General features: G+C 38.3%; 1 protein-coding gene across 1 annotated transcript; it reads left to right on the forward strand.

Annotated features, from left to right (window-relative positions):
* The first annotated feature begins 1107 nt into the window (after nucleotides 1-1107).
* FAS (Fas cell surface death receptor) lies at nucleotides 1108-14862 on the forward strand. Its single transcript, XM_053449938.1, has 9 exons — nucleotides 1108-1181; nucleotides 5363-5480; nucleotides 8432-8569; nucleotides 9049-9175; nucleotides 9715-9770; nucleotides 10527-10589; nucleotides 10681-10700; nucleotides 13663-13684; nucleotides 14534-14862. The coding sequence occupies exons 1-9, from the start codon at nucleotides 1149-1151 to the stop codon at nucleotides 14827-14829; spliced, it is 873 nt and encodes a 290-aa protein (XP_053305913.1). The 5' UTR covers nucleotides 1108-1148; the 3' UTR covers nucleotides 14830-14862.
* Nucleotides 14863-15128: the final 266 nt, after the last annotated feature.

Genomic DNA, 15128 nt, shown 5'->3' on the forward strand with positions numbered 1-15128 from the left:
GTAGTATCTAAACATATTAAGCAATATATACAACATACATAGGGATGATTATTCTTCCCTATTACATAACCTTTACCTTGAAGTTCTTGTCCCTTTAGTGGTAGAAGTTGCAAGAATGAAGACACAAAAAGGGAAGGTAAGATTAAAACAGGAAACACTATGCCAGGGGCTAAATATTAAAATAACACAAAATGTACAATTGCATTTTTTCTTAAAGTAGGTCTGTCATCAGTAGAATATACTGGCCTAGACCCTGTTAGCCTATTCGGAGATCAGACTTCTTGGTACGCGTGCTCGGAATAGGGAGGAGGGCAAAAGGGCAATTGTCCTTACCCAGAAATATGGTATAATCAGTAATTAGGTATAAATAGATAAATCCTAATTCCTGGATTTACCTCTTTATCTTCCTAATTTCAAGAAGGAGGCAGGGGTTAAGCACGGTCACGTAATGTCATGTTCCATGACCCCCCCCCGGAATCTTTGTTGTCCCTTAATAAAGAATATTGTTTGTTGGCCATTTGTAATATGTAAATGTAATATCAATACATTTTTGGAAATTTGTGTATTCCTATAAATTTTCAAAAATTAGTTTACTGAATGAAAAAAACAAAACCTAAAAAGAACGTTCCAAAGTTTAATTTTAAATTTTTACATTATAAGCTGTGTGTGTGTGTTTTCTAAACGTTTATAATGTAGTAGAAGGCTGGTGGTGAATGTGTTAAAAATAAGTATTTAAATTGTTAACCTGTAAGTTAAACCTGAGACTGAAAGTAGCTTGAGAAATCCCAATGAGAACGCAACAGTATAGTGATGCGCAGGTTTCTTAATAGATATGTATCGTAAGCTTCATATCAAGACGTAAGGCTGTTTACCAACTTATTTTTGTGAGAAGTAATAACGTGTCGGTCTTTAGAATCCGCAATGCATGTTACAAGGGATAGAGGGATTTTCCATTTTCAGTTTCTGGCTTGAAAAAAAACAAGCAAATATTTTCTTTGTAGTTACTCAGCACTTTCTTGGGTTGGATCTCACTTCCTTGTCCCAGCCCCTTCTTGTAATATAAGAAAGAGTTTTTGCTTTTGGTTTCGACTTGTTTGAAAAGAGCTTGTTGCTTATGCTTATATATTCACTTCTGCTGTTTCTGAAACATGAGGCCTCCGTACTTACTTCTTTACCTAAAGGTAAGGCTTAGTTAGGCACAGTTTGGAAGGACATTGTTTGTTATAAGGACATTGATAGCTACTTTGTTTTTGGAGATCTTACTAACTTACAATAGATCTGTAGGCTAAGTTTAAACTAAACTTATATTAGCACAAAACTAAAACCGAAAGAAACATCCGGTTTACAAATACAGGCGGTGATATTTGGGAAGTGCACACTTAGGTCATATTTATCAAAATGTTGATTGTACACGTTCGGTGGTTGGGTGACCACATTTCATTTCTGCAATTTAGCGGAAATATATACAATGCATTTTATATTTGTTATTAGGAAGTCTTGTGAACTATGTTGAGTTCAGATTAAATAATATATGTAGATGATAATATGACAAGATCAGAGCTGTAGCCAGCTCCTTTTGCGCCTGAGGCAATAATGGAAAATTGTGCCTGTCACGCTCAGGACTACTTGCCGAGCCATGACGATGTGGAGGGCGTGGGCATGAAGGGGTTAATAGCACAAGGCCTCTGGATTTACTAACTTCACCCTTTAACAAGGCATATGTTATACCAAATTAACCCCCAAATCCTGCCTGTATCCCCCCCAGGTAGTCTGCCACCACTCACGATTTTGATACCGTATTCTTGAGATATCTATTTTTCTATCTATCTACCTATCTATCAACCCACCCCAGGGAGACAACATATATATATATATCCTCTAGAAATTGGGAAATAACAATTTGGTAATGTGTTATGCTCTCTTAGGGTTTGTGGAGACCAACACTAGAGCCCAAAGACAGACTTGGATTATTACTATTTTAATAACAAAAAGCCAAATGTTACACAGTGCCACAAGACATGCAAAAGAAAAACAAAACAAGCAAACAGTTCTAAAAAACATTGAGAGTTAAACACAGGACCCTCACTCAAACTCACAAGTTTCATCAATAAGCAGGCCTGAGGAAACTCCTTAAGTCCAGATGGTGTCTTATGATGTTCCAATCAGAGTAAATCGTGGAGTTCGTCTTTGAAGCCACTGCATTGCCCCTAAATCTGAGTCTTTTGCAAGAAAACACCCCCTGGCCACATGACCAATTATGACACCTTTTTCCAAGAATTAAGTCCCATCATTGATCTGCCAATAAAAAATGTTATGGTGGAGTAAAGGTGATGGAAACCCCTCCACTTAAGCTAGGAATGGAATCCTATGGTCGGATGTGCAATATTCCATGTGAGTGCAACTGATACATTACCTATGTTTGCTACTGGATAAATATACTGCACCATTGGGCCTCTGTTTCACATACAAAACGACATATAATAACACAAACTAGTGCAAAAGGAGAAGAGGGCCCTGCTCTTGCGAGTTTACAATCTAGTCAGTAGCTGAAGGAGAAGTGAGATAATAGGAGAGGACTGCTTGGATGGGGATGAGTTGATCTGTGCCACGTCTGCATTTCTAAACAGTCAGCCTGTGCCACCTCTACCCCCTAAACAGCCTGCCCCTAAACACTAGCATCACTGGGGCTGCGCAGACGTCTATGCGGCAAACTGACAAACATGCTGACTTACAGAATGGGTGTTAATCAACCAGCCAAACACTCTGACTAACGAAAGCTCCTAGAGGAATGGGTTAATAGAACTTGTTAGGATGGCCATAGAGAATCAGCTCGTTGTGGTGTTTGATCAGGGGAAGTCACCTAAAATATAACGACTGCCTACAATTGTGGTTTCCAGCTCTGCAAAGGAAGATTAGAGCTAAAATGCATTACGGTATACAGTACCTTGGTTTTAAAATGGAAAGTCCCCAGTTAAAATGCCACTGTCTGTCAGCCAAGAATAGTATTGGAGTGGAAGATATATATTTCCAAAAATAAACTGCACAGTGGTATAGTACGTACAGTACAGGTGCTTAATTTAGATATCAGTTTTCAGGAAAACTTTGTATGAATGTGACATTATCTTGTACTTGTGTATACCATGCATCCCTTCTCTTAAAACAGGGCACATTTTAAGTATAATGTAGTAATGTTTATTTACTCAATTTAAATCTTCAAACACTGATAATTTTGTAATCTCGTAATATACTCTATATGCTTTTATTGCAAGAAATCATATTTGTTTTACTATGTTTAATGAAAGTTAAACATACCTTAGTGATGTAAATGAAATCAGTGGTGCATTTTCTGTGAGAACTGCACTAGGCCTGACCCTGGGCAGCGGCCACAGCATTGGGATATTATTATTTTTTGTTTTATATAGTGCCATCAAATTTCATAGAGCTGTACAATCCAGATGCCCTGTTAAAGGTACACAGCTCCTTGGAATGCATCCTATAGAAACTGTGCCAGCTGGTTTGGGAGGTCAGAGATCTCCTTTGTTACTGGCCCATTGAGCTGCGGTATAACGGATGGGGCATAACCCTGTGTTGTGTGGAACTGAGGGGAGTAGGACGATCTGGGCTGTGTTATGCATTTAGTGCTTCAGGTTCTGATAACCTGGTCCATGAATGTCAAGGTGCACTTAAAAAGATATTACTTTTCTAATTTATATTAGGTTGGTTTAATTTGTTTGTTTTTTTCTTGAAGGCCACCAAGTAGATACCAAGTATTGGGCATAGCTGGCAAGAGTCTCTTTATTAATGTGAGTGAAGCATAGTTTGACATCATACTCACTGTGATGGGAAAGTAATGCTGGGTACATAACCATCTACCCTCTCTAACAGGGACATGTCACCATGGGGAATGCACTATAAATGCATGCAAGTCATTACATGTCCATGCGTACATGCAGAGTAAGATTATGATATCAGACGGCCGAGCAGAGTTTCTCTTGACTCCACAGTGAAAGTGGAGAAACTGAGAAAGGGTCCATGAGAAAAAAGTATCTTGAAATTTTGAAGCCCAGTACTTCATTAATATGTGTGAATACCTCGCAAGTATCCTGCCGCCATAACTTGAAAATTAACAAGAATCTTGCGGTTTGAAAACCTTTTCTCAGTGCAGTGGAATAAATACAAATGGATGATAGAACCTATCAGATACATAAGTTTTGTTCTGACTGTGAAAGGATATTTTTAAATTACCGTACATATTAGGTACTTTTCAAATCAGTTTTGGTTTAGCTCATCCTTTCATTATTCAAGCATACTGCTTCCAAGCGAGGGAGTGCATAATCTCTATGTTTTTCAGGGGAAGTTAAAAATCAGTGGTGGCCACCCACCTGCCCTACCGGAATAGCCAGGGGCATGTGGGAGCTGCAAAGGAGTTTTTTTCCTCACTTCTTCACCCCCCTGGGCCGGTTAAGTGAGATCTGATGATCTCCACAGCAAGCCCATGCTCCCCACCTCCTGCAAAATCATGATGGTGGGGCAGTGCCTGACAATCACAATCGTGACTGTCCCATGAGAACCTGGACTATTTGGAGGTATGGTATTGATAAGGATTGAAGCTTAGCTGCCTTTGACTAGAACGGGAGTTGAGCCGAACATGCTGAGGTATGCGATCTGCTTTCAGTAGAGGCAGCTGATGTAGGAGTTAAATAAGACAGAAGACTGATTCCATTACCTAAGGGATGCCTGCAATTTCCATGCAGTAAAATGCACTAGCGCGCAATATGACATTTAACATCAAAAAGAAAGGAAAGAGTGCAATTAGTAATGTTTTGAACAACACCTTTCAAAAATAGGGACTAGGATTTTCTTTTTAAAAATATTGACAGCAGTAGTTAAAAAATGAAAGCATATTTGATATCTGTTTGGCCAATATGAGTTTCCAGTGTGGGATACCCATTCATTACATTTGTTTCATTATATGTATGTTAGATCAGCACAGTTATATAATAAAACATGTACACATTTAAGTTATTTAGATATTAAAATGCCTTAATTGTGTAGTTTAGGTGCTAACTCTACAATATGTATACACTGTAGTCATCCCGCATATACCCAAGAAAGGGACATCCATAAACCAGCACATATTGCACAAAATTACAAAATAGTATGACTTCCAATGCTTGCATGAAATTGTTGTTGTAATTTAAGTATTTGTCATACATGAGTGCATGTTACACCCCAAAACTTTACAATGTATATTTTGAAATACTTTTAGTATTAGTGCTAATCCTACCATAACCTGTTCACATTATATTTAAGTTATCTCTAACGGATTTGGGAATTCTAATATAATTGTTTGTATTTTAAGGCTGTTGAATGCAGTTTTGAAACCGTCCTCAAAGAGGAAGTGCCCCATAAAAGAGAGGTTAAATGTCCACCCGAAGAATACTTTGCAACAAGGCACTGCTGTCAACTGTGCAATGCGGGTAAGTTCCCCAATACATACGAAAGGTTTTTATTAATGGAATATTAATACAAAGTGCACCAGTTTTGTGGCACAAAATTACATTTTACGGTGTTGTTAAATATTAACTTGTAGAGCCGGTAGCCTTGTCCATGGAATACATGCTGATCACTAGACTTCAGGTTTGTATGAATGTTATTTTTAATAAAATGTGGGTGTTTTGTGCATTCATATGAATCTCCGATAACGAGCAGAGTCCTTAAGGAAAGAAACAAAAATAACGGTATGTAGAATTTGTCCTGTCATTTGCCATGTTTTGCCCCCATTACAATCTGTTTTAGTGCTCTGATGAGGTAAAGTGTGAGGGACTGTGTCTAGGAGGGTACATGTCAATGACTGATAGGTAGAGGTAGCCAACAAATCAGGGGGAGTCTTATTGATGGATATGGCTCTGATTGATTGGTCCAAAAACCTGTGTTTTTTTCCCTACTTTTCACTTTGGCCAATCAGCATTTACAAGAGGAAGGAACAAGCATTCGATATATAAGTGTGCTGATGCCATTTAACTTGTCAGTAGCAATTACAGGCTGATGAGAGTTGCAGTGTAAGACTGAGACAGTTAGCAGAGGCTGAGATTGATGCTCATTGCTCATCTACCATACTGCTAGTTATGTATAAAGGAGTGGGTACAGTGGTAGGAGTTTTCACCAACCTACCAGATACGAAATCCAAAGAACTAAGACTTAGATTTAAAGAACAGTGTTCTCCCAACAACAAAACATTAAAAAGGGCCTATCAGAGGGCCCTAAATAGTGATTGTGAAGTGCTAATTCCTGCAAAAGATATCATCAAGATACTCGATAAAGAATTAAAGATTTCATAGAAGAAGTAGGGAAGGAACTACTTCAATTCACCTGTATCAGAGACAGCAATCCTTTCATTGCCTGGAGTGAAAAGCCATCTCAATATATGAATATTCACTTATCTACACATATTAACAGTGAGGTTAAGGGGGTCTTTCTATTGGCTGATATCAACTACAACGTCACAAGCAGGGATTCCTTTAAATCGCAAAACACATGTCAGGTATTTTTGCCTGCCCGTCCGTGCAGAGTAAATGTGGGCAAATGCCAGCAGTGTTTTATCATTTGTGTTAGACAGTGCTTCCCCATCTCTCAGTGCAGTTTTTAGTGCAGTTCAGCTGAAAATACTTAGAACCTTCTATTGTAACATTGTTGTCATCACTACCAGTTGCAGAAATAACTGCTTATTCATTTGTTACAAAGAGATACTTTATATCTTAATTTAGTAGCCTTATGTTCTCCATTAAGACGGTTATTTTTAATTGAAATACAACTTTTGTGATTTAATTTAGTTAAATCAAACTCCATTGCACCATTACCAGCGTGGACCAATGAATCTGGCACAGGGTGTAAAATGACTTTTTGCTGTTAACTCAGATTAAAATAGCTAACATATTATCAATATGTACTCCCAACTGACCCATCTCATAGGGAGTCCTGCAAGTAGCTAGCACAGCTACTGCAACCTGGGTTGGGGGCTCTATTTCAGACAGCCAACTCCCGCACTGACACCAGACCTCTGCCATATACGAAAGGAGCATTGAGGTGAAAACTCCTGCACCGCTTCCCTTCCTAAGTGACCGCAATCTATAATTAAGTTTAGACAATTCGACCAGCAGGGACTACTGCATGTACATAAAAAAAAGTCCCATATAATTAGAAAGTTTGATATTAAGAATATAATGACAACAATGTTACAATAGAAGGTTGTGAAATTAGAAACTTTGATAAATGGGCTACTAAGTATGCTACTAAATTGTAACTCTTTAAACAGCCCTGTTACAGGTCAGTGGATCATCTGTTAATTGGCTTGTGAGAGAACGAGCACCAAGTAAATGGCTAGTTAATAGGTGGATAAATATAACAGCAGCTGATCTTAAAAGGTGGACAAAGCTAAACTTGTGATACATTTCAACTTTTGGTGATTAAATTAGACATCTGACTGTGCTTGCAGGCAATTGTTGAAATACTGTTCCTAAATTGGGTTTAAGACAGCTGGACAATTACGCTACCAGCAAAAGCTTTAGCTTGGGAAAACGCAAAACAATAATTCATTGATTATTAAATATTGGTGTCAAATTGTCTAATTTGCCACCAATATTTGATGTGCACATATCGCACAGTGTGTTTTTGTTGTTGAAATACTGTTCCTGCATTGGGTTTTTAGACAGCTGCACATTTAAACTACCAACAAAACCTCTTGTTTGTGGACAGCACTAAACAATTATTATATTCATTTGACTGTGCTTGCGCACAGTATGACTGTGTTTTAGTTGTTGAAATACTGTTCCTCACTAGAGTTTATTAAGAGAGTTATCCATTTATGCTACCAGCAAATCCTCTACTTTATGGACAACCTAACAAATGAATAATAAATCATTATTATTGGGAATTTTTTCCCCAGTTTAACCAGCGGAAATTGGAATTGTCTGTGAGATTCTTATTTTCATGATTAAAATAGATATCCTTGACCTTACCCGAGATAAATACTTATCTTATGTGCTTCAAGACTTGTATACTACTAGTTAACAAAAGTTTAAAGCATGTGTCTGAAAAGTAAATTCTATGGATTCATAAAGATCAATCTAACTATATAGATTAAAAATAAAGCCACCTTCTATATAGTCAGTTTATGTTTTATATAGATCTACTTTTAATTCATTGGCATCAAAACGTATGTGTCTATTGGAAATCAAAAAAGAACGTTCATCTCCATGTCAAAAAGCACACTTGGGGGGTTGTTGGTATATCTGTAAAATTATACCCAAGGTATTTAATTTATTTAAAACACGTTAAATTATATGGTATTGGGTATATATTGTATCTATGGTTATATAGCATTCACATTATGTTTTTTGCTTAATGTTCTTTTTGCTGTTTTTTTTTTTAGGATCATATGCTGAATCAGAATGTACAGTGGAACACGGATCTCCCACGTGCAAGTCATGCACTAGAGGAGAAGATTATATGGACAAACCCAATGGTTATGCAGAGTGCATAAGGTGCACTCAGTGTGATGCTGGTCATGGTAGGTTACTTCCAGGTTGAATATAACCAATTACGCAAATAATTTTCCTTTGTCCTTATGGAATGTAACTGCCTCTTATAACTGAGGAGTAGATTTGCTGTCCAAAAACGCGTGGATGACAAAGACCGCTACAACTTAGTTTAATTTTAGTATAGGTTGTTTACACAGGGCAAACCTGACTGCCTTTGGAGTCAGTTTGTGTGGCAATAGCCTCTACGTACCTGCTTTTCTGTCATGTGACAATTCAATATTTCATGAAAAAAATATAAATGAGTTTTTCTTAACCCGTTAATGACAAAGCCCGTACATGTACGGGCTCAAAATGCATTGTTTTCAATGGGTTTAGGGACCGCCCATTGTCCTTAAGGGGTTAATTAGTCAAATATTTATGGGTAATGCCTAGACAGCAGTAGCAATGTAGAGTACAAGAGATTTTTACTGTTTTTAATGACATACAATTCTGTTGCTTTTGATTACAGGCCAGATTTTGCTTGAGTCCTGCGATATTACACACAATACATCATGCACTTGCATGGATAATTATTTTTGTAATCAGAGAGCATCAGGGTTACCTGAGAGCTGCAGTCAGTGTCTGCCTTGTAAAACGTAAGTTCAAAATGTCTTTTTAAAATGGTGAGTAAACAACATATTTTGGGAGGGGCAAGAAAATAATCATGGCAGCCAACAGCCCAGGTTTGTAGATAGACTAGTGACAGCTGGGCTTATGTCAATTTTCATGCAAATTTGGGCACCGTTCATACAAAACACAGGTGTAGGTATGAAGTACCACTGGAATAACATTCTGTAATGTCACCGTCATACATGGTAAGTTACCAAAGTAGGCTACCTGGAGCGTTTTCTGAAGGGTAGCTTTCTAAAGGGGTGGGTTTAGTCATGTGAGGGGCAGGGCTAGCCCAAAATGGAGGACGGACTAGCCCAAGATAGCCTTAAATAGCTGGGGGAAGAGGGCAAAGTGGGCAGGGAGTGTCTAGAGAGGAAAAAAACCTGAAGCTAGCCTCTGGGGGATATTTGGAGATACGGTTATTGTACCTAGCCAGTGGTGTCAGTATAGTCAGAGAACTGAATAGAATGACAGTGAGTACAGATGCTAAAAGAATAGTAATAAAACATTTGTGTTATTTTAGATGTACATATGGCGTTATTCAAGAATGTACACCGGCGAAAGATGCTGTATGTAAAGGTAACATTGTTAAATTGTGTTTACAATAGACATACAATTCTCATTTAAAGGAACTGTCACGCAATCAGAAAAGGAGAGCACAACGTATCAAGTACTCAAATTACAACAGGTCCAACATAAAACACACATTACACCTGCTGTGAACAAACGTTTTCCGCGTTAGTCCTCGGGAGGCTTGCCATCCACTACTAGCTTTTGATAGATGAAAATTCTTTTCCCTAGAACACATGAGGTTTGCAGATCATGGATTAATGCAAACCCTGTTTTCACTTTCTAGCACTCACAGCTATCTGTCTTGAACACATTAAGGTGTGATAGGATCATACTCGTTCAAAAATCTTGCCTTTCCACCAAGAGTCATCTTTCTAGTTTCTGATTTCAAGATTATTGCATTTCATGTTATAGCCATGTTATGTCTAAATTAATAAGGACCTTACAATGCTTTCTGTGCTTCATGTATGGCTTTTATAAGGTTTGTTCTACATGGACCACTGTTGTGTAGCTTGAGCATTCCTTTATGGTGAATAATTTGTGGACAGAACTGGATGGTTGTGAGCTGTCTGTTTTTGGACTGCTACATTAATAGGCTGTTTGTGTGAGCCTGCTACCTGGGCTGGGTGTTGCTAGACTTTCCCTGCTTAATCTGCATGTGCAACTAATACACAAAGATAAAAATGCATCCCAATATATTTTATTTTGTGACACAGTACCTGTGAATCTGTGGTTTAAATATGAATATCTGTGTTTGTTTTCCAGAAAATCATGCTAGAGGCCACTGGGGTATCATACCAGCGGTGTTAATTGTAGTCATTGCCATATGTAAGTTACAAATACAATTATTATTATTTTTTAAAATGTATATATATTTATATAAATATGTAAGCTTTTTCATTTTTATTCACTTTTGCAGGTAGCAGAAATGTGTTTTTGGTGAGTATAACCACTTTGAGAAATTATCCATTAACTAAATTCTAATACTCAGGGTCAAAATCTGACACATCTTAGGTATGTTTATTCTGAGACTTTTAATTGACATGGAAATAGACCAATGTATTAGTCCAAGCCAGTAGAGTACCATATAGCACAATTCATATTGGTATAACTGACTTAATCTACTAAGTATACAAATTCATTTTTAAATCCATCTAAAAGTTGCGCTTAGAAACTTTGACAAGTTCACTTTTCAGTTTGGATGATTTGAAAGTACTGAGGGTTGGTGAATTGAATCTGGATGCTCACATCCATAGTTTTAAAAACATTAAACTGTCAGAGAAGTTTGACCCCGGCTCGTTCTCTTCCACTTTTTGCAACCTGGGCCCTAGTCATGTGTTGGGCTCAAGCCCCCTTTTTCATATCCAGTTCTGTTTTTTTTAATTGCTAATAAATACCTTTTAACATTGTAAATGACTAAACAGGGACACCTTTAGTCTGGCAGTATGGATAATAATGTCCTCTTCCACAAGGCAGAGCCTCTTTCATTCTAGAAAGGCACATAGTCTCCTAACCAGATCATTTATGATGTGGGGCAGTTTTTCTGATTATAGGACCATCCTGGGCAAACTGGGACATATGGTCAGCCTACCAAAGAGTGATACCCTTTGTATGAAACAAATACTTTGGGCTGTGTTCTGCAAGTTAGGTGGCGTAGAAAGCGCTCCACCCCTTTCTCCAGTACAATATACTCTCCATGGCTTGACGAAGACTATTGGTGAATTGAAACGTTGCCAACTGTGGAGTGCTGAACATTTATTTGGAGAGTATATTTTGTTTGAAAGCATGGCAGGGCCTTACCATAGCCTTTAAGTTAACTTCATGAATCATCTGACATAGCTATTTAACCAAATTACAGTTTAATATGTTCTTCCTAATTTTCTACAGGCTACAAATCCCTCCGACATTAGAATTAAGGTACCCTATTTTTGTTTGCATGTTCATTGTGGCTCAGTCTGATTAAAGTAAATGAATGTTTCTGCTGATCAGGTAGTTTAAATGGATGTTTTGATAAGATCACTTATCAAACCCTACACCAGAGTCACTTTGTATACAGGATTGCCCCTGCTCTAGGGATGCAAGTTCAAGGACAGGTTATTGAAATTGTGAATTATTTAACTTGAGTACGTTTGACTCTCTTGCAGTAGAGTGTATTCCAGAATTACCCCATAGACTATTTCGCTATTGACTATGCAGTTAGATTTTAATATATACCTTGTATTTTTGTACAGACTGAGAACGTGAATCCCTCCAATAACAAAGTTGAGGTATCTTTTATGTTTCTTTGCATCTTTGCATTCTGATGCACAATTTGGTTATCTTTATAGTAACCGAGTGTTTCTGTTAATCAGATAATTCTGCTGCATTTCTTGATAATGTTTTTATATATTCCTTGTAACACTACATTGTTATGTATTATAATTACAGTATTATGGAGTACTGCCATTAACACATGAAATAGCTTTTGGCATCAGCCTGTAGGCTTCAGATGAGAGGTGTCCAGGGGCCAGTGTCCCCTGGCCAGTGTCCCCTGGCCCCTAACAGTTTGGGTTACAAATTGTTCATATATATTGCACTGTGTAGCTATTGGCATTGGAGAGAGCCACACATGAAGGCAGAAACTGAGCTTGCAAGAACCCCATTTCTCACAAGTAAGGCTGGGCTGGCAAGAACGGGGTTGCCCTGGCACTTTAAGAACGTAAGTGTGGCTGACAGCTGGATATCTGTGATCACATTCTATTTTTTATGCTCATGTAGTGTGTGGCCGGGCATATCCAGCCACTGGCCGCATGCTGCAACTCCCAATCTGCCACAGATCAGGTATGCGTGCCTGGTGTACCAAATGGCTAGTCTGGGCCTGCTCACAAGCTCTGAATGTAAAGTCCTGGTGATCAGACAGCTGGTAAGAAACATGAAACACTAGAGTCCTATATAAAAAAAAAAAATCTGTATAATTAATTAATTAAGTTTGAAAATTGCCTTGTTGAAAAATGTTTCACAGCATACAGCAGTTTACACCCGTGCAAAAATATAAAATGTACGTATTTACTGCTAGCAACTTGCATTACAGGATACACAAATGATATCAACCAGACTGTAGCACAATTGAGTTGGTGTGAGTTGGGAAAAGTTCTTGCGAGATGGCACATTCCAGAGCCATTTGCCTTTTTTCTTTAGGCTTGGTGGTATGTTAGCCTTTACAGCTTGCTTCTGAAGAGTTGGAAATAATTATCTAACAACTAAAATCCAATGTAAAAGAAATATCCCAGTATCACTCACAACCTCTACCTCCTGCCCCTCCATGGCCACTGTCCTTGCTGCGGAGCACCAGGATATAATGTCATATCCCGATGATCTGTGCCTTAAATGAGCGTAGTTCTTGGCAATGCATTCTATGGAGACTATGCCAGCTGGTAAGATCGGAGATCTCCTTTGTAAAATGCCCACTGAGCAGCGGCACAGCAGTATTATGCCCAGAATTATGATCTGTGCCCTGGCTTTGTGGCAGGTGGGCTGCTCCCTGGACCTTCCACCATAGACCTAGTCTACCTAGGTCAGAATACACCATCTCTTCCTACTGTTGCATCATTTTTCATTGGATTGCAGTGCTGCCCCCAGTGGTCCAGATGAAATGAGCATACAGTACAAACACTCTTCCTTATTGCTTTCATGTGTACAATGTAATAACTCCTGTAATATAACCCATGATCAGACACCGTGGGTCCTTTTTCTCTGCAAGCACAACCTGATAAAGAAAGCTAAATTGTTTTTAAGGCTATGATTTTCAACTGCCTCTTAGTACAGGGAGATGGGGGTCTGGTACTTGCAACCTCAAAATATCAGCTGTTTTGGCGTTAGCAAATCTCGCCAAACTGAAAAACTTTTTATATTTCTTTTTTAGGGATGTCCTCCTGAATTTGAAGGTAATAAATACATTACGTTTTGATTTTGTTCATTTTAACACATTGCGTAATTGCTTCTAGAATAATTAAGTTCTACAATCAGCATATCTTGGGTAGGTGACATACCTTTCAACTTCTGCTACCGGGAAACCGGGTCGCTCGGGGTGGAGCTTGGGAGGTAGTGCCACTGTGCATGCGCATAATTCTGCACATGTACAGTATACATTCTCCAGTATTCCAGACACCGTAGAATGAAATCGGGGCCGCAGGATTGCTGTCTTGGAAACTGGGATGGAGGTAGAGCTCGGCCACTTTGTGGAAGGCCCTTAACCACATTCAACATAGGGATGGATTTGATGATCGCGAGCCAGGCCTTCCCATCCAACATCAGTCCTTGACTTCACAAATGCTATTTGGGCTAATGTGCACAAATTCCCACAGAAACACTCTAAAATCTTGTGGAAAGCCTTCCCAGAAGAGTGGAGGCTGTTATGGCTGTAAAGGGTTGGGGGGGGCAACTCCATATTAATGCTGATGGATTTCCAACAGTCTCATATAGGTATGATGGTCAGGTGTCTGCATACTGTTGGTCATGTAGTGTAGATATAATGGTTAGGTGCCCACATACTGTTGCTCATATAGTGTACCACTTGTGAACAAACATTTGTAGAATACATTGTTGAACAACACAAATGTAGACAAAATCAACACTTCCTTTGTGAGTGTTTTGAAAACAGAGGTGACCCTATGAAAATTACTCCAAATAAAAGGTGTCACATTTGGACTTGTCTGCCTAAGAATATATATTTAGGTGTTGTAAGAAAAAATATGGAGCTATAATACTTATTCATACTTATTTTCTACTTACAGATGTTGACTTAAGACAATACTTGGTGGATATTGCTAATAAGCTGACCTATGAAATAATAAAAACGTGTGTCCAGAAAATGAATTGCAATTCCGTCGACATTCAAGATATCGATTACAGCGCACAGAGTGTTTGTGATAGAAAATATAAGTTGTTGGAGTCATGGTATCAAGGTCATGGGAAAAAAGGAGCATTTAAAGAACTGTATGAAACACTTCAGTCTTGTAATAAGCAACTGTATGCTGAAGATATTCTTACAATTGTGAAGGCCGATAATTTAAACAATACACATAATTAAGGTAATACAGATAGTATTAAGTATATACTATTTTTGTATTTCTGGTGTTTTTACCTCATGATTATACTAATCAGTTTAGTTGCACAATGACACAAAGTCACTTTCTTCTTTGCTTGTTTGGTTCTTTTTTTACTTAAAAAAATCTTTAGTATAGCTATATGCCTATTGTCACGGTAATTCCCTGAGGCTGAAGACACATGGGGCTAGGTTTAAGTTTGGGAGGGGGGCCATGACGGTTTCATGGGGAGACTCCTTGTCAGCCTGCACAGTCCCCTCTTATGTTTAAGTCACCCTGTGCT

This window comes from Spea bombifrons, chromosome 11 (genome assembly GCF_027358695.1).
Source record: "Spea bombifrons isolate aSpeBom1 chromosome 11, aSpeBom1.2.pri, whole genome shotgun sequence".
Lineage (NCBI taxonomy): Eukaryota > Metazoa > Chordata > Amphibia > Anura > Pelobatidae > Spea > Spea bombifrons.